The sequence below is a fragment of the Agelaius phoeniceus genome, chromosome 4, assembly GCF_051311805.1.
Source record: "Agelaius phoeniceus isolate bAgePho1 chromosome 4, bAgePho1.hap1, whole genome shotgun sequence".
Classification (NCBI taxonomy): domain Eukaryota; kingdom Metazoa; phylum Chordata; class Aves; order Passeriformes; family Icteridae; genus Agelaius; species Agelaius phoeniceus.
The window spans coordinates 68,952,941-68,976,953 of record NC_135268.1 but is presented as its reverse complement, the minus strand read 5'-3'; the positions used below and the strand labels follow the sequence as shown (position 1 = coordinate 68,976,953).

At 48.2% G+C, this 24,013-nt stretch overlaps 2 protein-coding genes across 4 annotated transcripts; one reads left to right on the top strand and one right to left on the bottom strand.

Annotated features, from left to right (window-relative positions):
• Window positions 1-872: 872 nt before the first annotated feature.
• On the bottom strand, window positions 873-10,747 carry THNSL2 (threonine synthase like 2). 3 transcript variants are annotated; one of them, XM_077177854.1, is made up of 9 exons: window positions 10,668-10,747; window positions 8,502-8,726; window positions 7,656-7,850; window positions 7,254-7,406; window positions 6,311-6,541; window positions 5,313-5,461; window positions 2,483-2,608; window positions 1,458-1,597; window positions 873-1,336 (listed from the first exon to the last, which is right to left on the bottom strand). In XM_077177854.1, exons 2-9 carry the CDS (start codon window positions 8,722-8,724, stop codon window positions 1,102-1,104), a joined length of 1,452 nt encoding a protein of 483 aa, XP_077033969.1. In that variant the 5' UTR covers window positions 8,725-8,726; window positions 10,668-10,747; the 3' UTR covers window positions 873-1,101. The 3 variants fall into 3 exon arrangements, with proteins under 3 accessions (XP_077033969.1, XP_077033968.1, XP_054489493.2); XM_077177853.1 differs by having other exon boundaries at window positions 8,502-8,729; window positions 10,668-10,724; XM_054633518.2 differs by lacking the exon at window positions 10,668-10,747 and adding an exon at window positions 9,406-9,692 and having other exon boundaries at window positions 8,502-8,729.
• Window positions 10,748-19,268: 8,521 nt separating this feature from the next.
• FABP1 (fatty acid binding protein 1) lies at window positions 19,269-22,300 on the top strand. The gene is made up of 4 exons (XM_054633789.2): window positions 19,269-19,335; window positions 20,364-20,536; window positions 21,576-21,668; window positions 22,210-22,300. The coding sequence occupies exons 1-4, from the start codon at window positions 19,269-19,271 to the stop codon at window positions 22,258-22,260; spliced, it is 384 nt and encodes a 127-aa protein (XP_054489764.2). The 3' UTR covers window positions 22,261-22,300.
• The last annotated feature ends 1,713 nt before the right edge of the window (window positions 22,301-24,013 follow it).

Here is a 24,013-nt window from a genome sequence, read left to right as displayed (position 1 = left end):
CAGCCCCCACCCTGGAGGAGGCACAGGTCCCTCCTCTCCTGCAGGGTTTCGGTGGGATGGAAGGAGGTGGCACAGAGCCAGCTGTGCCAGAGGGAGCCAAGGAAAAGGCTGCCTGGGTGCCAGCAAGGCAGCTTGCAGCCCAGGCCAAGCTTCCCACTCTTCCCGCACATTCTGCAACATCCCAAGCTGAATCACTTCACAGAATTTACTTTTACCCTGTTAAATGCCACTAAACCTTCAAATTAATCCTCCCATTACAGGACTTCCTTTGATGTCAAAGGGGGAATTTTTTTTTTTGATGGCAAAGGGGGATTTTTCCCCCTGGTATAATTATTCCTATGTTTCTTCCCCCTTTTTTAGGCACAAGAGATTCTTGCCAGATGCATGACTTGTGGAGGCAGCTCCCACACAAGGTATTTATGTATTTATATGTATATGATGAGAATGTGGTATTGAAAGACCTGAAGTTTCAGGCAGAAGATAAAGGGAATTTCCCATTTCCTACTTGTTACAGTGGAAGTTGCCTGGGAAGAGTCTGAAGCAGGACTAGGACCAAAAGCTGTGAGATACAGCACTGGAAAATAGCTCTTTAAGAGAAACTTGTCCAGGGAAAACATCTGCTATTTAACACGATCACACAGCAAGTTTCAGTGCCTGGGAACAATCCTGGCACTGCTTAAACTACAGGGATGGGTAAAGTGGATCCACCCCACTCTTGTATGTGTTTCCTATTGAGCATCTTGGGTGCTATTGGGATTGCTGGGCTGAACATCCCAGCACAGAGCCAGAATCACTGGATAATGCTCAAGAAGCAGGCAGCTGTGGGTAGTGCTATGACAGCTTTCTGGAACAGCCAGTAATGATGGAACAGCCAGGTTTACTCAGAGTTTAATTCAGTTTTTCTGATTTATTAGGAAAAAGGGATACAGTTGCAGTGCTCTTTACTGAAAATGTTATGAAATTGTCCAATTACACAGGGAAGTGAATTCTTGCTAATACATCATTGCATGGAGACTCCCAGCATAAGACAGGGCTTTTCTGGGAGTGGAGAATGAGCCCTGGGACATTGTCCAGCTGTGTCCAGTGGTCACATCTGTGTGACTACCTGCCCTGGGGTGCAGAGTGACCTGCCTGTGCCTCCCACTGCTGTGCCACAGCTTCAATCCGGCCCCGGAGCACCTGTGCCCAGTCCTGTCCCCGCTCCAGGGCAGTGGACCTGGTCTCCATTGCTGTCAGGGCAGAGATTTCAGGGGGGATCTGGGGAGCCAGGCCAGCTCGGAGAAGGGCATCCTGAAATTTGGCTGCAGAGGCTGGAGCCAAGCAACACCGGGGGATGCTGGAAAGTAAAGACAAGCAAAGAAAACTTATGGTGTAAGTGAGCTGGGCTGGAGATGCTGCAGGAGCAAGGGGATAATGATGGTCCAGTCCCTAATGCTCCTGACCATGGCTGTCCCTACCTGGGTGGCTGTGAGTAGTGGTAGTGAGCAGCCACAGCAGAGTGGGGGCACAGCAGGTACTGGTTCTCCTCCCAGCAGCGCCGCATGGCTCCCACAATGTCCTGGTCAGAGGCTGAGCACGATCCCAGGGTCTCAGAGAGCTGTGGAGAAACAGGGAGGGTCACACAGGGCACCACCCCCCCAGCTGGCTTTAAATCAGGTGGAAATAGAGAGGCTGGAGGATGGGTTCCCCCAGAGACTGAAGGAAAAGGGGCTGCTGCTGCTGCAGCCTGGGGATGAGGCACTGCTGGAATAAACCACAGGGATGGAGTGTGGGCAAGGGGTTTCTGTCCACAGGTGCTGTGAGTGTGGGTGAGCAGGAGCCAGGGCTCAGCTCCTCACCTCTGCACTGCTATTTCCATGCTCTGAGGGAGTTTCTGAGGACTTGTAAAATCCACCTCAGGGTAACAGTTCTTTTTGCTTTTAATAATAAAATCGTTTTATATTTATCTTCCTGCAGCACAAGCAGGAGTGGACACTGGGCAAAGGCTGCTCTGTGAAGGAGAACACATCAAAAATTGGACAGGAAAAGGCAGGATTTTGTACCTGTCCCTCTCACAACTCAAATCTTTGGTTTTCTCTTGTATCTCTCTCTGCTTTGTGTTTGTGCTCCCCTTTGCTGTAACAGCAAGGCTGAATTGCACCAAACTCAGCAGACCCACTCCCAAACACCTGATTTGTGCCAGCATCCACTGTACAATGCCTCAGTGCATGGCCAAGGATAGGCCAATTTCATATGCTACCTAAATAACTGCAGGTAATTTTTAACTTACTTTTCTGAAGAAGAGAGAGCATTCTTAAAAAAAAATATAAAGGGGTTTTTAGTATCTCCATGCCCACACATTGATATCAAACTGTTCTGGAGTCACGCTTAAATTTTTGGTTGCATACTCTCCATTATGATATTTTTAATTCTGAAAATGAATTGAAAATACCTGGCAATAATCTTACAGACACACACACAGTTGTATGGGTGAGGAACTGACCTTTCTGTGCAAATCCTCTGGCAGCTTCAGCCTTTTTGAGATGTTGAATTGCTCCATCAGAGTTTTTATCAGGTGGCTATCAGAGCCCGAGAGCAGCCAGAGGATCCTCTCCACATTGTAAGGCTCCTGGGATAACAAGGCAAGAGGTGAGGAAATTCAAATGGGGGGAGCATCCTTGTGGATTCTCTGATGTCTCATTAGGGCTGAGGTCCTACCACTGTGCTTTTCTTGTTGGAAGTCAGGGTGGGCTTTTTTACATCTCAGGACAAGTCTTTGGGAACACAATGTCTTTTGAACCTCTGACCTGTCAGAGCAGTCTGTCAGTGACCATCAGATTAAAACAGAAAATGAAGGGATGGCTGATGAATCAACAGCTTGACCACATCTGTACCATCACTGTGAGGAGCCCAGGCTAATAACACACTGTGTACTGGAGAACCAGACATATCCAGCTGTTTACTCAGTGTTGCAGATGCTGCTGTGAGTCAGCTCCTGCGTGACTTAATGAGACACCCAGCTCGCTGCAGGGCTGGCTGATAATCTCCCTGAATTCATAGGGCACATATAGGGCCTGACTGGCCTATATGGCTGTGGAGCAATCAGCATTGCAACACTGCAGCAGAACTCTGTGCAAGACCATACAGGAGGGTCCCAAACCAATTTCTCTGCCCTGCCTCATTCCTGCACATTTACAAGCACCAAGAAATATTCATCCAGGTGGTTTGGCTGAGATACCTTGTAGGGACAGACAGGACAAGGGCACCAATTTACAGAGTCCTCATCTCACCTCCTGGGCTCAAGTTTGGATAAACTCTTCATAACTTTTAACAGCTGACAGCGCCTGTGACCTTTTGTCACTCCATCGTGTCCTACCTTGTCAAGTCATCAGGACTTACTCAGCCTTTTGTGTCCTTATCTGGGTGTCTTATGGGCTCAGTTCTGTTCTTCATCTTCCCACCATCATCTCCCAGAGCCTTCAGCCTCTAATCTTCAGTCTAGTCTGGGTGTAGCCTGCCCTCTGCTCTAGGCTGTCCCCTGTTTTAGGCTGTCCTGGTCAGTGTGCCTGGACTTCCATGACCTGCTCCTGGATGTGCCTCCAACACTGTGCTCCTGACACCCTTTCTCCTGTCCTTCTTTCTGCTGTTCCCATATCCTTCCAACATCTTCCCACATTTCCCCTTCACCCTCCATTCCCACCAGCCTTACAGTTTCCATTACAGAACACTATGGTGACACCAGTAAGTTGAACTGGGCCAGGGCACTGGTGCAAGCACCAGCCTCACCATCTAAGTAAGGCTTTTGCTTGTGTCCCACACCACCAGAGCTCTCCAGGAGAATGTGTTTTGCTTGTGTCCCACACCACCAGAGCTCTCCAGGAGAATGTGTTTGGCTTGTGTCCCACACCACCAGAGCTCTCCAGGAGAATGTTGGGGCCCAGTTTGGAGGCCAGCTCATGCTGGGGACAACGTTTTGCAGTGTGGATATGAGCTCTGTGGCTCTTCCTGACCTCAGGGACAGAGAAAAGCCCCTGCTTGGCTGCAAAGACATAGCATCTGCTGGGATTGTCCTGGGATTGCTCCTTGCAAGGCTCATCCACACCAGACTTTCTGCTTCACCTTCAACTCTTCAGGCAGCATCTAACAGGAAAGTTTTCTCTGCCTTATCTTAGTCTGCAGAAGCAGCAACCTAAAGAGGCTGTGCACTCTCCATCTTCGAAGGTTTCCTACACCCAAATGGACAAAGCCCTGAGCAATCCCACTTGACCTCAAGGCTGAATCTGCTTTAAACAAGTCCCAACCAGAGACCTCCTGAATTCCCCTCCAGAACAAATGTTCTCTTTAGCTACAGAAATATTTGCATGGATGTTTCAGATGTGAGTGAACAGTGACATCCCATGCAGCTATGGAGAGGAATGTGCAGAGGGATTCACTCATCCAGCTCCTCAGGAATCTCAGGAAATCTCCTCACCTGACTGCCCCCAAGATCCCAAAGTGTGGCACTTGCTGACCAGTGCTAGTGAAGGGAGATGGGCTGAAGAGGAGCCCAGTTATCCCTGGAGCTCTGAGGAGCCCCACAAGTTCCTGGCTCAGGAGGAAAGCCAAGCACAGTCTGGTGAAAGGAGCATAAGGACTTAGTGACTGCAAAGCATGGCAATCCCTCCAGACTCCCAGGTCCTCCCAGTGTGTTTGAACAGCTTTTGGAAAATCCAGGCAGCTTAAGGCCACAGAGATGCAACACCAAGGGTTTCCCACTTTGATCACTTGTTTGGAAGCAGATCCAATCCCTGGGGATCCCAGGGTGGGAATGAAAGAGGAGGTATGTGCTTCCAGGTGTTTGGTTTCTGTACCTCCATGACTTTTCTTTCTGAGACCTCTCCCTGCCTGCTGGGACTTGTTTTGCTCTGAGCAAGCTGCAGGCAGCCATGAACAAGGCATTTCTTCTGGACTTCTCCACCTCCTTCCTAGTCTCTCCTCTTGCTCTTTGTGGAGCTTTTCAGAAGCATCAACAAAACCCTCGAGACATGATGCCATTTTTAGTTCTCTAGCTGTCTCATGTTGTGGAAATGTCCCTGTCTTGCTAAGCTTGCACAGAACAATCCCCAGAAACCCAGAACTCAACAACAAAGATCAGAAAGTCAGACCCTGAAAAGTGAGGGAGAAGGAGTTTGATCTATCTCAACTCAGCAGTCTGTAGCATAAATGGTCAATAGGAGTCACACCTCCTAATGCATCATCGAGTGGCAGAATTTTACAGGCAGAACAGAGTACAAGATTAAAAACCAGCCCAGCAATATTTTCTATTTTTGCATTTTGGCCAGTTCACTACATACCTGGATATCCATGGCTGATGCCAACGTAGCCTTCACGCTCTCTGCCAGTGAGAAATCTCCATGTTGAACAGTCCTATGAATGATGTCATTGCTGTTCACCACAGTAACAAGTTGAATTGGGAGACCCATTTTCTGGGCAATACAGCCAGCTAGGGGAAAAAAAGTGAAAAAAATGCACGAGTGCTCGATGAAGAAACATTTGAAGGAGATTTTGCAAAGCAGTCATCATACAAATTGATTGAGCATCTAGTTCAGAAGCAGGCAGAAATTATATTCCCTAGTGGACTCTGAGATATCTGACTTCAGTGGCTTGGTAGAGCACAGATTATAAAACCCAGGGATGCAATGCTCCACCTGCCATTGAACACAGACCCTTGCTCATCTTCACTTTTGCTGGTGGACAGGCAGGGGGCAGAGAGTTCAGGCAGCTGACAGGCAAGCAGGAGAGATGAAGATTTTGGGCTTTTGCCTCTCTGATGGCAGCCTGGAAGAGCAGTGAATATATAAAATCCTTTATTGCTTTCATAAGACAGTTCTACACCTATTTTGGGACTGAGGCAATCAAGGACTCTCATTTAGAAGGCCAGATTATGCAATTAAGAGTGGTTGTCCTGACCATGCATTACCATGCAAACCAGAGAGGACCAGGCAGGACTCCACACCTCTGTTAATGTCTCACTTAAGAAATCAGAGCCACAGCATTTTCCCTCTTTTCTGCATCAAACGCATTCTGTCCTCTTCTAATGTGCCCATCCTCAAGATAGTTACAGTCATCATCAAAGAGTGGTTTGGGTTTTTCTGCACCTTGCAAATCATCAGTGACACTTAAATTGAGTAATAACCATACATGAGTAATAAAATATAAGTGGTTCTGAAGAAATCCCACCAGAGAGTGGGTGTTTTAATAAATAGCAATACCCAGTATCTGCAAAGTGCTTTTGGTCCATAGATCAGAGCATTCTCTCTCTCTTATCTAACCCATCTCTTTTTCCCTTTACCCGTGATATTTCCTCCTCCTCCCGTGGGCACAACAATTTCCACCATTGGCAGCTGGGTGGTATCCAGGGATGGGGCACACTGAAAGTAAGCATAGAAGTAGTGGGCAATCTGCACCATAATCCTGGACCAATTGACAGAATTCAAGCTCATCAGGTTGTATTTTCCAGCAAAATTGACATCAGCAAACAGTTCCTTAATCGGCTCATCAATTTCATCGCTGTTCCCATGAGCTGTCAAAAGGAGAAAGGAAAGATTAGATCTGCCAGCAGCAGTGCATCAGGCACGAGGTGTTTCTGCTCAGAAATAGGGCTGGTCTCAAGCCCTGGGGTTTGCTGTGGCCAGGAGTTGCCCATCTGCCCTGGGGGCTGTGTGAACCAGGGCCTGAGTGGCACCCTCTGGATGTCAGGTGGTTTCTGCAGACACAGCACTCTGGGCTCCTGCTTCTACAAAATATAAACCTGCCAGGAAGGCAAATGCTGCATCCCCTTGTGAGATGCCAAGGTGAGACCAGGTTGAGCAGAGGACTCCATGGGAACTCAAGCAGCTCAAGCACCCAGTGCTGATGCCAACCCACGGAGACGGCATGGTGGTAGGAGGTGGCTCACCCATGAAAGCAAGAGGACAGAGGGAAATTTGGAATTGGTTCCAAATCCTTTTAGTGACAAAAAATGGTGCTGAATTTAGTTCAACCAAACACCAACCACCTGCATGGAGGCAGCTCTGATCTACAGCCAGGAGAAAAAGAAGCCTTAAACTGCTTGGCTGTCAAACTGGGGATGTTGTCTCCTGTTAGCCAGGTGTCTGGGCATGGTGATAGCAATGACCCAGCTGGCTGCAGCTGCTAAAGCTGCAAACCCCACTGAGCAGCCCCCTCAGACTTTTAGGGTCAAGGTTTTGACACAGCAGGGCCATAAAGTGGACAGTTCAAGCAGCAGTGCCAACCAGCAAAGACATGGACGTTGTCTTCAATGACAGTGGTCATCTGAAGCTCCTGTATCTGGGTGCAGAGCCCCTTGGGCAGCAGAACAAAGATGTCCACGTTCTTCTGCCCTCTCATGCTCTCGATGGCCGAGCTCCCCGTGTCCCCTGAAGTCCCTGTTTCAAGGTGAGGAAGCAGAAAGAAAAGCAAAAAATTGCTGTGTCAATCAAACCTGCACCACTGCACTTTAAGAAAAAGATGCAGAGATGCTCTATGAGATGTTTTTGGCCAGAGCAGCCACTCTGGCATTGCCTGGAGATTATCAGGCAATACCATCCCGGGGCATCTTTGGGGAGGGCTGTAGGATGGTGGCTCTCAAGGTAAAGGCCTGCCCAAGAACCTTACCTCCAAGGAGTCATACTCACCCACCAGAATATTGACATGCTTCTGCTTTTTCTCCAAGAAATACTGTAAAAACTGCCCTGTGCAGGACAAGGACAGGTCCTTAAATGCATACGTAACACCATGCCAGAGCTCCAAAATGTTCAGCCCATCTTTCAGCCTGGACAGATGCACAACATTCTTGTGTCTGAATCTGCTGAAGGCCCTGTCGATCAGCTCTAGAGGGAAAATGGATAAATGGCCTGTTAAATGAAAGGAGTGTTTTTCTGACCCATGGCTTCCTGCATCTGTGCTCTTTGTGCTCCTGGGTACCCTCCTGCACAACCAAAGCTCTGTGCAGTGACAGGTATCCCAAAAGTGATTTATGGTTATTAGGAATGAACCAGCCCAGCTTCATGATGTTGGATAACTCTGAGCTAAGTAATCCCAGGGGACATGCCACACAATCAGAAAACTACATTAATACATAAAATACAGGAAACCTGAGTTTTATACCAACGTGCTGTTGAGACAGAGGTTGCAGCTGCCCTCTGGTGGAAAAGATAGCTCATAAGTGTTAAAAACATTTAAAAACACACATCAAGGCAAGTGTGAAGCAGAAGAAAGCCCTGGAGGGAGTGCCAGCAGTGAGCAGGGCCACAACATCAGCTTGTTGCTGTCACCAGAACCCTTATTTTTAAACAGGGGACACCTTTTCCATTAGTGCCAGAAAGGTGACAGAGGAGAGCAGGCTACAGAAAGGAGCAGGGAATGTGCAGCAGGCTCCTTCTCTTGGGGGCTGTGAAGAGGATGGAGAAAGGCAGGCAGAAGCATCCAGACCCCCCAAACCCTTGTCCACATCCCCACTAGCAGCTCCCCACTCAGCTCACCATTGAGCACGTTCCGTGGGACCAGCTCGGCTGGGATGAAGAGGGAGCACAGCTCCTTCACCAGCTCAGGGTAGGACAGGCTGCTCCACCTTCGCAGGGTGTCCCTGTGCAGCGAGGGGACGCGCTGGGGCATGAAGAGGCCCCCATCGGGGGCATACCCAGAGAAAAGGGCTCCCTCGAAGTCCACGGCCCCCGTGCCTCCCCGTGTGCTGATGTACTCCATGGCTGCTGAGGAGGCACCGCAATCACTGCCAGCAACACAAAGCACCCCCACACCAGGAACAGGCCCTCACCCCAAAACAACTCCCTCCAAAACCTCCTCTGTGGGCAGAGAGAACTCGCGAGGGGACAAACCACCTCCTTCCACAGGGAGCTGGAGCAGCCAGGGTCAGTGCAGGGCACTCGGCATTTTGCAGGAGGTGGAAAGGCTGCCTGGGATTTGTGCCAAGGTTGGAGCCTCCTTTGGAGCCTCCTTGTCCGGCTTTCCCTCTACCCTGCCCGGGGAGACACTTCCCGCCTGAGGAAAAGCCCTGACGGCGCACAAGTCGCTGCAGAAGCACGTCATGAACCTTTGGGGGGCTGTTTGCAAAAGCTGGAGCTTTAAATTAAAAAAGAAATCACTACGTTTTCAGAGCAGGCTGGTTTTGTTCAAAGGGGTTAAACTAAGGGCAGGATTTGACGCAGTGTAGGAAGGGCTGAGCTAAATCCTCCGGACCGGCGCAAATCCCGCCGGCGCTGCTGGGACCGGCCCGGTCTCCCCCTGCCCCTGTGCCCCCCTCGGCCGTGCCTCCCTCAGGCCCTGGGGCAGCGCTGCCCCCTCAGCGCGGCTCAGCACGGCGGGGAACTGCCCAAAGAAGCTGCGGCCACCGCTTCCAGCCCGGCCACCCTTTGCACCGGTGCTCACGGAAAATTGTCCCCGGTGTCACCCGCCGGTGTTCCCGGTGCCACGGCAGAGACGGCCGGCAGCAAGCCTGGAATGGGAATACGCGGGAGAGACGGAGCTCGGCTGCTTCTGCCGGTGCCAGGAGCCGGGACAAGGGGCAGCAGGTGCGAGCTGCAGCGAGGGGGAAATCTGGTTAAATATTAGGAGCCAGCTTTTAACCTGAGAGTGATCAGGCACAGGGCATGGAGACCTTGTGGTCTCTTGTGTAACCCGGGAGATATTCCGGCTTCGAGTGGGGAAACATGGAGACACCTGATTAAACCATGAGTTTGGACTTAAATTTGAGATTGAAACTGCCTAAAGAAGGGTTTGAGTCAGGAAACCCCAGAAGCACAATCAGTCTGGAACTCAGCTCTGCTCAGCCTCCCAGCAGCCGTCACTTCAACGGGGAAACTGAGGCACAGGGGAGAGAGGAGACATGGGAGGCGTTGTGCAAAAAAATCCAGTTCTTTGCAGGGAAGGGTTGTGCATCCCTTTCCTGCTTTTTTATTTTAATACAATCAGAATTTTTTGAAGGGAAAGGTCAGCACAGGACCAGTGGCTGCACAAACCCAGGACACAGTGCTGGAGAAAGCAAAAGGACTTCAGCCCAGGCAGGCAGGAGCTGAGGTACAAAGGATGGCTGATAACAGCCTGCTATGAGCCACGGAAGCCACATCTGCAGCAAAGGACATACCACCTGCCAAAGCACTGGAATCTGCCCCAAATACATTGCCTCTCTCTCCTTATTCTTATGGTTGTAACTGGAGCAATGAGAAAAATATCTGGTGGAGGGTGGTCCAGTCATTGCCCTGGACAGTGGTGTGGAAAATGACTTTTCTACACCCAACATCCCAAAAGACTCTTTCTGCAGGCTCTTTAGATAGAGGCAATAGGTAAATTTCAGGCTCTGGACAGAGCTGCTTTTGGTGGTGTTGCTGAAGGTTGAACAGGGCAGAGCAGGAAGCAAACAGAAGTGTTTTAATAATATATCTGAGCTCAAACAGTGGGCCAGAGAGAGCACACCTCTAGGAAATCAGCTAGGAAGGGAGCTATTTATCTATAACTATATAAATTATATTGCCAGCCAGCCTGCATCTCCCCACCATCTCTGTGCTCAATATTCCTCATGACATTGCAAAGATGAAGCCTGAGCCACCCAAACCTGCTGTGGCCCCATAGTTCTCCCTGTACCTGTAGTCACCAGATACTCTTGGCACAATGGCATGCAGTGGGGTGCTCACCCTGTAATGGAGGTCTGTCCCCATTCCAGATGTGGGTCCAGGTCTTTTCAGAAGGTTCTGGATAAAACAGCAAGGCTGGACCTTGTTCTTCAGGGATTGGTCGGGCTTAAATTGATGGTGAAACCTCCCTATCGCCATCCCTGGAGTCACTGGAAGCTCCTAGTGATGCTTTACTTAGATGCTGGGGGGAGTGGCTGATATCTCCAAAAGAGTCTCAGCTCCTCAACACGTTCCAGTGCTAGCTGCCACAAAAAACTGCAAGTAGTATCTCTGGACAAAACATCTGAAATGTTAGAAATAAAGGAAAGAGCAAAAGCTGTAGGATATGTGATTTGCCTCCTCTGTTCTAATCTCTCCGCTTTTCCATGATGGTGTGCCAAGGTGAACTCAGGATTTTCCTTCCTTGCCCATGCAGAGGCAGAGCACACTTTGAGCTCAGCTCAGATTCAGGCTAGAACAAGGACAGGATCAAATCCATAGGAAGAACTACACAAGCTGATAGTTTTTATTACCAATGCAAGTATTTAATATCACCAGTGTACATCTTTGCAAGAGTCACCCAGCACACTTCAATGAGACCTCACCTTTTCCCACCAGCATGGGACCTTGTGTCTCTGGGCATTCACTTGCCATGTGTCTAATTCTTTCAATGTGTGTTTTAGCTGTGTGAAATGACTTCATTAATGCATGCAATTTTTTTTTCCAAGTGAAGAGCTTACAATGAGATTGATGATTCCTTCAGCATTACATCCCTCTGGGATGCAGGAGCCCTGCAAAAATAAAAAATTGATTACAGCAGGATACCTGCTGCTCTGCATCTGCAAAGAGGCTGTTGCCACAGGTCTGTCCATGCCCTGGGTCTATCAGCAGTGATAACCCTCATTAACAAGGTCAGTGGTTACTGCTGGGGTGCAGGGACTGCTGATGTGGCAGTCACAGGTGAGCACAGCCTGGGACACAAACCAGGATGACACTGCCATTTACTTGGAGAGGTTTTTCCATGCTCAGCCCTACAATTTCCATGAACTCAAGTTTAGAGTGGCGTTTCATTTTGGGTGGAGCTCTGAGCAACCTGGTCTAGTGAAAGGTGTCCCTGCCCATGGCAGGGGAGTTGGAACTAGATGATCTTTAAGGTCCCTTCCAACCCAAACCATCATGATTCCATGATTCATTCTATGATTCTTTAATATTATTTTGAATTTTTAAGAAAAGGAGGGGAGGAGTGTGCCCATGCTGCCTGTCAGGACTCATCCACTGCAGCAACAGATGAAGAGCTAGAAAATGTAATAGCCTTTAATTAACCTGGCCTTACTCACTGCCTCCATATTTCTGCTGGGATTTGTAATTCTAGTTTGGACCTTGCCCATTCCTGAGCAGTTCGTGGTCTCTGGACTCCTACGTCAGGCATCACCTGTATTTGCAAGCCCCAGATCAAGCTGCTCTCAGACTTTCCCTTTTTTTTCCTCTCTCTTTTTTTTTTTTTTTTTTTTTTGGAATGCATCATTTTTCATCCCTCCAGGTGGATTTCCTCAACCTCTCCACCTTCCAAAGCATCCCAAAGCATGATGAGGACTGAGGAAGCAGAGAGACGTATAACAGCAAAAATTCAATTTTTTCCTGTACCAATCCCCCTAAAATAGCATCTGTCAGCCCCGACTGTTGCAGCACTCAAAGATAAGCACAGCAAAACTCTCAACTTCGTGTTTGCTGAGCAGCTTTTCCATCCTCTCCAGCAAAGCGTGCCCCTCTACATGTCCCAGGCACAAGAGGCGCGTTGGGTGGGGGTCCCCGGCCCATTTCCCGGCAGAGCATCCCCAGGAGCGCCGTGGACCAGCGGCTCTGCCGGCGAATCCCAAGTCACTAGATGGCGGCAGTGCCTCGTGTCCTGGCATCCTGGAGGAGCTGCACATCCCTGTCCCTGATCCCCTCCAGCCTTTCCCACTCTGCCACAGGTCCCTCCGCCCTTCGGGTTAGGGGCGCTGTCCCAACAAAAGCCGGGAAACACCTCCCCAAAGTTTTGGAGCTGAGGAAAAGGAAGCACGGGCGTTGTCCTGCGGCAGGAGGGTTGGATACAAAGCTGATGCAAGAGCTCATCGGGGTGGGAAGGAGGTTCTTCATGTTCTCCCATCTTCTCCCCAGAGGATTCCATCCTGGGATTTTATTACCTTCTTTTCAGTGAGATCTCTCCTGCCCCCAGTGAGACACTCAGAAAAGGGCACACAGAAAGGACCCCAACTCTCATGCAGGTCCAGAAAGGTCCACCACATTTAATAAAAAAGTAACACATAACCCTGAGCAGAACAAAAATGCCCCCATTACTCCCAGTCCTGTCTCTGCCCACAAATTGTCTGGGGTCTGAAAATCGCATTCAAACAAAGGCTTCCAGACCCAGACAACACCAGGCAGGTCAGAAAGGCAGTGACCAGGATATTTGGGATTTTGCAATGCCATTTACTGCCCTGTACAGAGTACCTCCCAGTGGGAAGTGTGTTACATTGGCTGAGAAAAATTACAGGAGTTTATCACTGGGGGTTGTGGAAGTTTTGTGTCCCCTGCCCTCTCATGTACAGAAGTTTGAACATTCACAAAGAGAACAGGGAGATTCTTGGTAAAAACTTCAAGGTTATGACCAGAAATCAAAGTATTTCAGTTGTGCCTTCTCAGAGGCAGGCACACCTTAGTCAGGCTCAGAATCTACACCAGAAAGGGGGCTGAGGAAGTTTGCAGAATGTCTGCAGCTGCACAGGCAAACATGCACCCAGAATTATTTATTTGAACCTCATGTCAAGGAGATATAAGACAGAAATGTATGACTGTAAATAAATTAAACTGTAAAAAGCTGCATCTTTGTTACAGCAAAGGTGGCTCTTTCCCCAGTTTCTAAATCTGATCTAAATTGCCAGTATCTCAGCTGATGTGAGGCAGAACTTCCACATGATTACCTCCTCTCATCTGCAAATGTGCACATGGAGACTTTTCCACCTCTGCTGATTTTGCAGGGCAAGGAGCTGCCAGCATGTCAGCCCTTTCCCCACATTTGGGTGCAACACTCTTGCCTCAGAGCAAGGTGTTTCACAACCAGGTCAAGGACATCTGTCTTGTGGTTTGGGTCTTGTAGGCCAAAGTGCAGGACCCACTCATAAAGGCAGAGCAGAAAGGGAGCTCAAGGAATTGTGCAGTGCTGGCATCCCTGGTGGGATATTGGAGAAGCTGTTGTATCCTGGAGAAGGTTGTGCAATCTGGTTCTACCATGCTGAAGTTTACATTGTTCCCTATAGCCACATTTTTTTATCAAAATCTGCAATCCCATAGAGTGTGGGCTCTACGACCCCCAGTTAGGGACTGGACAAGGAAGATGCTTTATCAGCTTCTCCAGGTGACTTTGGAAAAGTCAGGCTCCATAATGTGCAAAATGGGGATACCTGTGCTCAGGGAGACACTTTGACTATGAAAACACAACAGGACCAAGTGGACAGTGGCAATCCTGGGTTTTGTCCACAGCTCTGCTCTTGCTGGCACCATGGTTGTTCCCCATGGAGCACCTGTGTGGCCCTGAACCTGGTGAAGGCTCAGTTGCTGTCAGACTCCATGCAATTCTCTGCCCCCCTCACAGCTGTGAGCACTGCCTCAGCACTGACCCCCTGGCTGGTGCATCACTCTTGGCTCATTGCTTTCCCCAGCCAAGGGGCACTGTGTGCCAGGGAAGGTCTTGGGGGTTATTGCTTGGACTTTCCTTCATTTTCTGTATAAATTGTGGTTATATATTTACCTCAGGGAGAGACAGGAACAGGCTCCTCCCCACACTTGTCTGGCCCCAAGATGCTCTCCTTGGCTAATCACCTGCAGCCCTCTGTGAGGAGCACTGAGTGAGCCACTGTGCTTGATAAATCAGGATGAAGGGGAGCACAGCTGGACAGGTGAGTACTGGCCCACAGTGACAGCCAGGTGTCCCTCCAGGACAGGAGTTCACCTGACCACCTGTGGCACTTGGAGGCTGCTCCCTTTCCATGCCAACACATCAGTCTCCTGCACTTGCTCATTTAAGTTTCCTTGTCCCCACCGTGTCTCAGGGGCTCTTCATGTGCCTGGATCAGAGGGAAATGTTTGCACTGCAGATGTGTGGTGGGGTCAGATGCACCATTGGTTAAATCATCACTGGCTCTGCTTTGGGGGTCTCTTCCAGACCTTTCTCACTCAAGAACATTGACTGCTAATGGCTTCATTTCTTTCCCAACATTTTCTTCCCTTGTCCTGGCACAAACTAGTTCCATAAGCAATGAGCACCATTTTCAGTCCTTTACCCTGACTCCACAAGGGCTGTGGGATGGAGAGCAGCCTCACCCCACCAAAGGCCAACCTGCTGGGACAAAACACATCCTCTAAGGGCATAAACAGAGGGTGCCTGTGCCTGGAGAGAGGCCGCAGCTCTACACCACAGATGTTGGAAGCAAGAGAATGGGAAGTGGGTGGCAGAGCCAGCAGCTTTATTCCTATTGTAAAGCAAGATCCCAGCAGCAAAGTCCAACTCTTCTGTAAGCTGTGGTCCCCAGGTGATCATTGATAAGCAGAGCTAAGGCTCTTGTGCTATCAGTGCTAGAGCCACCTTGACCTTGAAGAAGCAATACGAACCCTTTGCTCCCTTTGGCACCTTTGCAATAAGATGACAAGGGCTGAGGGCTGCTCTTTTCTGAGTAACAGCATCAATGGAAAGCTTTAACAAGCAGCAGCTCTGTGCACAAGCTCCTGCTTTTGCATTCTTATCAGGGCTCTGATAATGACATATCTAATCTAAACCTATAGGAAATGGTGCTTGCATATCTGCAGCTTGGAAGTTACAGCTTGGAGGCAGGAATCTCAGCAGACTGCCAAGGGCATTTTAAAAAGAGAAGAATCTGGGAAAGATGCTGTATTTAATCTCAGTGCTGTCTTGGTAACACAGCACAGGGAAAACCAAGAGGGATGGAGAGCTTTCGGCAGCAGCAGCATCTTCTCCATCCCATCCAACCTTTCGAAGCAATGCACTCATGTGGCCTAATGAAGAAACCTTTGTACCTCAAGGTTCAAATTAATCATACCAGAGATGTGAAAACCTGGCAGCAGCCCAAGTTTCCAGGTTCAAGGGCAGCAGAAATAGAATTACCCAACAATACTATGTGTTGAGACAGAGGGGAGCCCACCTGGGGATCTGTGACTGGCAAGCTTGTGACCAAGCTTTTTAAAAAAATGTCTAGGGGTTTTGGGGTGTTCAACTGGACCTGCACTAGGAAAATCCAGGACTGAATCATCAAAGGTCCTGCCTTGTATCCTTTCACATTTGGGCCAAGAAAATCCTAGTGTAGAGCCCAACCCTGGCTTCCCAAAGCACTGAGCTGCTGGGCTCACTGGAGTCTGGGGAGTCACTGGTGGGACAGATAAGAGAAGCAAGTGAGCTGATAGAAGAGAAGCAAGTGAGCTGATAGAGGAAAGATACATGAAGACATTCCCAGACCTCCACAAGGCTGCCAGGGACCCTCCCCTGGGCTACAGAAGTGCCTCTCCCCATACTTTGGCTGTAAAGTCATTTTTGTAGTTCAGAACTTAATTAAGAGCTTCACTTTGAACTGGAGGAGGCAGAGACACTTTATTTTTTTCCTGTAGGAGCCATAAACCTGAAAATCTAGTTATAATGTCCAACTTACCAAGGAGTGCAGGTAGGGGGGTGGCTTCCCAGACAGTGAATGAAAGTGAGAGCTGAGAGCTGAGCTCAGGAATCCCAGGGAAGGGTTGAGGAGATGCCATAAAAGGATGCAACTGCTCCACAGGCAGCTACAGAGATGACAGAGACAAATTCTTTTTGATTATGGAAGATGTTGTAACATGAGGCACCAGCCACAAATTGCAGTTTGGGAGGTTTGTGTTGAGCACCTCTCCTTCAAGAGGTGGGTCTTGGAGACCCAGGATGAGTGCCCAGGGAGATGGAGGAGGTGAGGTTTAAAATTTGGCCAAAACCATGGCTGATCCACTGGTGCTATTCTTGCCTAAGATGTTCTGGATGTCCCTATCTCTGACTCAGGTGCAAAAAGCAGAAATAAGATACTTCAGTCTTTTTTTTTTCTGACAAGCTTCTAAGATCCTCTGCTTTATTTTCAAAGCAGCTTAAAGACAGAAGTACCTGCTGGCTTCCCTCAAGATGTAGCTTCCTCAATAATTTTTGAAAATGGTCCATGCCTTTTCTCTTTATACAAACCAGATTCAAGTTTTAGGGTATGGATTTACTTTAATCAAATTATCAATTGACATGGCCTCATGTTAATGCAAATCAAGTGCATTTTCTTGAAAAGTTAAAATTATATCATACTTTAAAAGATGCTGTATTCTGTAGGGGAGATGTACAAGTATTCTGAACTTTGCTATTGAGATTAAGTTTATCTCACCTGCCATTTGCTCAGCAGGCCTGGCTAGATAATAATTACCTTGGCCAAATTTCATTCAATAAGCATTTCTCCTTTCTTCAGTACAAACTACATATCTTTGCTAAAGAAAATAAAAGAACATTGAGCCCAACAGAACACAAAGAGGTTTTATTTTTGTTCATTGATCAAAAATCAGTTGATCACATTTCCAAACTTTCGAACAGTGACCCACAGTCCCCACTCAGCAATAGCAAATCAGGAACAGAGATGTGTTGTAGCTATTCACAGTAAGGAGAGGAGGAGAGGATACCCACAGAAAACAATTTGTGTTCCAAATTGTGTGAATTCTCTCATGAGTTGTCCATTTCTGTGAATGGAAAAATTTCTACCCTGTTACCAAGAGAGTCCTGGACAATTATATTCCCCTTTTAACATTTGATGAGTGACATCCAGCCCTTAGAAGCTTCATTTCCATGCACACTGTGGGCCTGGGAACTCTGCAGTTTTTTCAAGCCTAATCTCTCTCCCCATCATGCAAAGAGAGGGAACCTGAATTGCCTGGAGGAGCAGCTGGAGGTCCAGGGCATAAAAATGTGGGAGGCACACATGTACTTCCAAGCAGCCCACGGGCAGAGAATGTTGGCTGACAGGAGGCAGGGATCTGGCAGCTCAGGGTGCTGCCAGGACACAGCAAAAGAGGTCAGTCACCGCTGTCCCCATGAAGAGGACACTGAAAAGGGACATGTCAGCACAGCCCCGTGTGACACCGGGCTATTCACCTGAGGCAGGCATAAAAATGAAATGCAGTTCCTAACATGACATCATTCCTGAGGGGATAAAATGGAAAAAAACCCAAAAAGCTGTTTGGAGAAATTGCTGAGTCAATCCACCCCTCCATGAATGCTCTCTGAACCTGCCTGGCTCCCTCCATGGTGCACAGGGATGATGTCCCTGCAGATTTCCCCCCCTCCCAGCCAACTTCATCCACTGTCCATCCCACCAGCCAAGGTTTTCCCTCTCTTGCCTCATCTGGCAGACACTGCCTGTACTAATTAACCAGAAACTGAGGCTCACTGCTGCAGCACAGACAGTGGGGCTGAGGTGGCAGCAGCAGGACAGACAGCAGTAGAAGGCTCTGACAGCATCTCCAAATTGGAAGGAGATAGGTCTTTTTCATTCTTATACATTATTTCACTTCAAAAAGGGACAAAGATGTGAGCTGACTTTGGCAGGGAGGAGGAATTCATTGAGGCAAGAAGCCCAGCCTGGGAGTTCAGACCCAGAGGATGGATGCTCAGATGCCATGAAGCCATCCTGGGGTGCTCAGCCAAAGGGACTGGAAGAGGAGCCCAGCTCTGGGTCCTGCTTTGGAGGGAGGAATTTGGCTCAGCTTGGAGGCTGCTGCTGGCCCTTCTTCTGATGTGGCACCTGGGAGAATTGCAGCTCCAAGGCTTGGGATGCTTCTTCAATACAGAGTGACTGTGGCTCCTATGGGAAAAGGAGATGAAACTGATTTGGTAGATCACTAATGGCACCAGCTCCCTATCCACACAGGACCATAGAGGTGGAGCCTGATTCAAACTGCAGTCTTCAGGTGGGCCAGTGCAAAGCCAGGAATTGATTTGGAGCATTTTTCTTAGAGGACAGCCATGGGTTTGTGCTGCTGCTACGTCTGGGTCACACCAAACCCCACCAGCACAGGTCTGTGAGTGAGTCAGTCCCTGCCACTGTGCAGCCACTATTCTGCCAGTGCTAAAGACCCACCATGCACACACCAGTGAGCAGAAACCCCCCAGTGTCAGCCCCAGGGGACACACAGTCACCACATTCTCCTCCTCCTCCTCCACATACGTGCTTCCAGACTGCAAACTCATTAGATGATTTGGCTCGTTCCTCTGATAATGAGACTCTTTGCACAATTATTATTATATTTTTATCATTTGTTTATGGATGCCACATTGCAACCTCCATAAAACATATTTTATGGGGTTTTCCCTGCCCCCACGTTGTAAATTGTGGTTTGTAAAATGTAGAGAAATTTATCACTGACCATTGCCCAGTTTTATGTTAATGTTTGAACATGCCCATAAACCAATTACATCATCTTACCTCTGGCCAGCTTTTAAGGTGGAAGGATGATATAAAACCAAGCTCTGCTTACCAGCAAGGCACCTTCTCTTGTGTTAGGAGCACAGAGAGCTTTTCCACCATGAGCTTCACTGGGAAATATGAGCTCCAGCACCAGGAAAACTTTGAGCCCTTCATGAGAGCCCTCGGTATGTGCCTGCATGTGCTGTGTACTGCTTTGTCTCTGCAAATCCCACTGATTTTTGGGAGCCAACTGTGCTGATGTACTGATGATGTAGATTGAGACATCTCTGAAATTTGCTATTTCTGTCTGTCACCTTGTAATTATTGGGGTTTAAAATGTATTTGTGGGGAGATGTGATCTCAAAATAGAAGAGAAAGCATCTATGTCTGGGGCGAGGGGTCAAGAGATGATGGGTGAAGTTTTATGGCTTGCAGGAAGTCAGTCCTGGCAGGTTCTGCAGCCACTGGCCAGTGTGGCTGAGTGCTGCACACATGTGATAAGCCTGCAGGACCTTGGTGACTTAGGGGCACTGCAGACCTGTTCCATCAGGCTGTGAAATTTGGGGGCAAGCAGGACATTGCTCAGCCACTGTGCTGTGATGCTGCACAGCCTCACATCCCACCATTCATCAGAACAATAGTTGGTGTTGTTTAAATGCTGAATGATGAATGTGTCTGAAAGATTTCCACTTGTGTCTGTGACAGGGAATGTGGTCCTGCAGGGATCCAGGGGGCTTTGCAATATTTCTGCACAGTTACATGTCAGAATGGCTCTACCTGTCAGATCACCTTCAGGCTTTGGGAAAAGATTTTATAAACTGGTTCTGAGGAATCCCGGATCTCATTAAAAAATGCTTTGTTCCTTTATTCTGTCTTATTTAATCCATTTTCCCTTGCCTGTCAGTGAAGGAAGGAAAGCAGGATTTATTCTTAGACAGGGAGGTGGTGTTTGTGCTCCCAGTCAGGTCAGCAAGACACGGGACATGCCTAGTTCCCACACAAAATTCAGGATGACAGAATTAATCTTCCTCTCCAGCAGACTCAGGGACATGTGGCTCTTGGGGAAGCACCATCACTGAAAGGTTTTTCCACACTGGAATAGAAATTTTCCTAGCTGTAGGTCCCCAAATCCTGCCACATTGATTTGTTCAGCAGCAGCAATCTGCCCACAGATGGCTCCACCGTTCACTCCATGTCTTTTGTTCCTGGGCAGGGCTCCCTGAGGACCAGATCCAGAAGGGCAAGGACCTCAAGAGCATCTCAGAAATTGTGCAGGATGGGAAAAACTTCACAGTTACCGTAACCACTGGCTCCAAAGTGATGAAAAACCAGTTCACCATTGGAGAGGAGAGTGAGATAGAGATGCTGAATGGAGAGAAAGTGAAGGTGAGTGAGCAGCCCCTCCTCTGCCAGGGCCATGGAGGCTCAGGGACATTAAATTTCCTTTCCAGCCATTCCCTCTGCATATGAGCAAAGTGACTGACCATACCACAGGTATTAATTAATGCACTGCACTTCCTGCAGAAGAAGCCTTGTATTTCTGAATCTCAATAGCAATTTCTGAATTTCAATAGTAATTTTGGAAAACATTAGAAGCCAGTGTTTTAATATCCCATTTGGAAAAAGGGGATGGAGATGCTTTGGTAAAAATTTTTGACAGGAAGAGTTCTGAAAGATTTGAGGTGGAAAAGGATTGACTTTGTGTTGTGTTGCAACACAAAACATACCTCTGCCTTAATTTTGTTGATTCAAAGGTAGTGTAGGAAAATCAGATAATCAATCATAAACCAATAAATCTCCTTTTAAGTCCCAGTAGCTTCTCTGCTACCTTTCTCACTGCTTCAGGTTACCCTGGGGGAGATGATTTGGCAAGGTGAGGAGTTACCACCCTTTAACTTGGGTGCTCCCTTTCCTGGACATTAGTTTCCAATGGTTCATAGAGTGTCAAGGCAACACCACTGGCAAAATCTGCCTCTCATCTCTGCCTCAAGAGAATATGGAATTGCAGGGACTTTTGAAAGCAGGAGGGGTGATCACCAAAGAAATGCTCTGTGAATGGGGCTCTGAGAGCTCTACCAGCTGTGTCATGATTTCCAGCATCTCTGTACCCCCTTTGGCATAAACTCTTTTGGAAAGAGTTATTAGAAGACTTTTAGCCTCTGTACATCAGCAGCTCAAGGGCAAATGAACACATCTTATAACTGGGCAAGACAGATAAACAGAAATGGGCTTTGCTGTCTTATCTATTTGGTTAATTTCATTGATCAGTGACAGCTGCCCTGAGGGTGCTGGTGCTGTCTGTAGCCTTTTCAGATGTGCAGCTCAGGTGGCTCTGCAGTCCCCTCCTGCTGTGGCAGGGGAAGGACAGCATGCAGGGGTCCAGGTGGTCTCCAGCAATAACATGAATGCTTCTGTCTTCCACCAGGCTGTTGTGCAGCTGGAGGGTAACAACAAACTGGTCACACAGGTGAAAGGGATGAAATCCGTCACGGAGCTCAACGGAGACACCATCACCTACGTGAGTGTAGAAGGGCAATGGCTGGAACAACAGGGCTGCCTTCAGGAGCCTGCCCCAGGAAGCTGCAGAGGCACTGGGAGGTGCTGGAGCAGAGCATGTGCTTGCACACAGGCTCTGCAGCCAGGAGCTGAAGGCAGTGTCTCAGTAGACTATGATACAGAAAGTACTTTTTAAGACCCCAGTTTAGGCATGGCTGATCAAAGTTTTGGGTAATGAGGGCATGTTCTCACCCAGCCAGAGGAACAGGTATGTGCCAGGACTTGGCACTCTTAGAGCAGAAAGGTGAGGCAAACTGATCCCAGCTGAGGGATGCCAGCTTTTCCCTACGTGCTTTGGGATAGTCATGAAGAAATTAAAAGTTTTAAAAACCCAGTTTAGGAGAGGTAGACTGGGGATCAGTCCTGTTTTGATTTGCAAGACCAGATCCTAAGCATAGTTTGGAGCTAAATACCATGATGATCCTTATGTGTGCCTTTCAACTTGGGATATACAATGATTCTACAAATTCATAAAAAGCTAATACTTTCCATTTCTTTTTCAGACAATGACCATGGGTGACCTCACCTTGAAGAGAGTCAGCAAGAGAATCTAGAAATATTACACATGCCAGTAGTTTACCATGTAAAATGGGGCCATTAAAATAAAATTTTTTTTTGAATCCTCTTCATTGTCATCAAACTCTTCATTGCTACTATAAATAGACACAAGCCTCTAAAGCTCATGGAGGCAATGGTAGAAATTGGGCAACAAACTGACCTAAGGGTGTGCTGGTGTTGGAGAATGGAGCTGAGGGAAGGCACAGGCTCAGAGCCACTGAGTGACACATGCTGAGGAGTTTCTTCCAGCCCTTTCCTGGGGACAGGTGCCAGCAGCCTGCTGGGGGTGCCCTGGTGGGTCCTGCACCCGTGGCTGATCTGGGCTGGGGAGCACTGGGCAGGAAAAGGGCTCTGTTCCCTTTCCTTGCAGACATGGCCCAAGTGATCAGAGTGACCAGCAGGGCCAAAGGATTTGGGGTGGTTTTGGTGGAGTCAAGGAAGCACCAGTGACCCTGTTTGGAAAGCTGCCTTGGGAAAGAATCCAGCATGGGATACCAGCTGCTGTCTTCATCCTCACACCTCTGCAGTGCGATCCAGCCCTAAAGGCTCTGGCCACCCCATCCCCATCTCCTCCCCACCCCTTCCCACCAGCAGGAGGGTCATAAATCCCTTCAGGTATCCAGTGTGTGTTTCACCCCAAGCTGCACCTGATAAATTGGGTTGAACTGGAATGAAACACTTCTTCCAGGGTGAAATACAGGTTTTCTCTCCTGGCAGGAGATGGGCTGGTTGTTCACAGTGTAGACAGAGGGAGCACCAAAGTCATCTCCTGTACTCTTTTCAAGCCAAATGGAGATGTGGTTTTCTGCTGCACACAGGAAAGGAAACTCTTTCCTCTTACCTGCCTTTTCCAAGGCTGCTGCCAGGACTCCTCTGCACCCAGGAAAGCTTTTCATATTACAAATCAACATTGATCCTCATGCCAAGAACTGAACCAATATGGATTGTCACACAGGGCAGCAGAGGCACCTCACAGACAAATGGAAGGGCTTAGCTAAACAGTGCCTAAAATTCAGGTGTTGGTCTTTAGTGAACTCAGACCTGGAGAAACATCAGGAAAAATCACTGAGAAATGTCAAAGAGAAAAAGCCCTGGTTTTGTTTTCTTGCTATTGTGCTGAGGAGCAGGTAGGAGATTCTTGAATAAACCTTTTCCTCTCCTGGCTGCCACTGAAAATGTGCGGGAAATCAGTTGGATTTTGAGACATATGGGCAGACAACAAATACATTTTTTAATGTCTAGAAATCCAACTTTAGCCATTAGACTTCTCCTTAATTGTGTTAGCAGTCCACTGGCCACTGATCTATGGACTATCCTTTATTCCTCAGTGCAAAATTGGTTAAACAATTTAAGATAAAATGCAGATGTTTTAAGTCATCAGAGCCCCCAGCTCACCCTAAAGGTGAGCAAGGGTGGATTCCCCTCCCTGGAAACTCCTTGTCCAGTTAGAACAATCCACACAGCCAGTGCACCAAACTATAGCAACTGGCTTCTGGCATGGCCCTGTGTCCATCACTGTGGACATTTTCTAATTTGTAACTAAGGAGAATAATTTCTCAATTAACGTATCTTGATGTAAGGATTCCAGGTAGTCTCACTTGCAAATGGCCCACAGTTTGATGGTGCACCTGTGCCAGCTGCAAAATCATTTTCCAGCAGTTTTTAATCAGAAAAAATATCATTTAACACAAAACACCATCTGTGGGTCTTGTTCAGTTTGCATTCATTGCCCACAGGTGTACATGGCAC

Bases quoted from the DNA above. Each gene is read 5' to 3' on its own strand.
- FABP1 (XM_054633789.2), top strand. From the start codon at position 19,269: ATGAGCTTCACTGGGAAATATGAGCTCCAGCACCAGGAAAACTTTGAG. The intron at 19,336-20,363 runs GTATGTGCCTGC...GTTCCTGGGCAG, and splicing joins GCCCTTCATGAGAGCCCTCG to GGCTCCCTGAGGACCAGATC. The intron at 20,537-21,575 runs GTGAGTGAGCAG...GTCTTCCACCAG, and splicing joins TGAATGGAGAGAAAGTGAAG to GCTGTTGTGCAGCTGGAGGG.
- THNSL2 (XM_077177854.1), bottom strand. From the start codon at position 8,724: ATGGAGTACATCAGCACACGGGGAGGCACGGGGGCCGTGGACTTCGAG. The intron at 6,542-7,253 runs GTTGGCACTGCT...TCCTTTTGACAG, and splicing joins CAACGTCCATGTCTTTGCTG to CTCATGGGAACAGCGATGAA. The intron at 1,598-2,482 runs GTCAGTTCCTCA...GTTTCTCCACAG, and splicing joins CAGAGGATTTGCACAGAAAG to CTCTCTGAGACCCTGGGATC.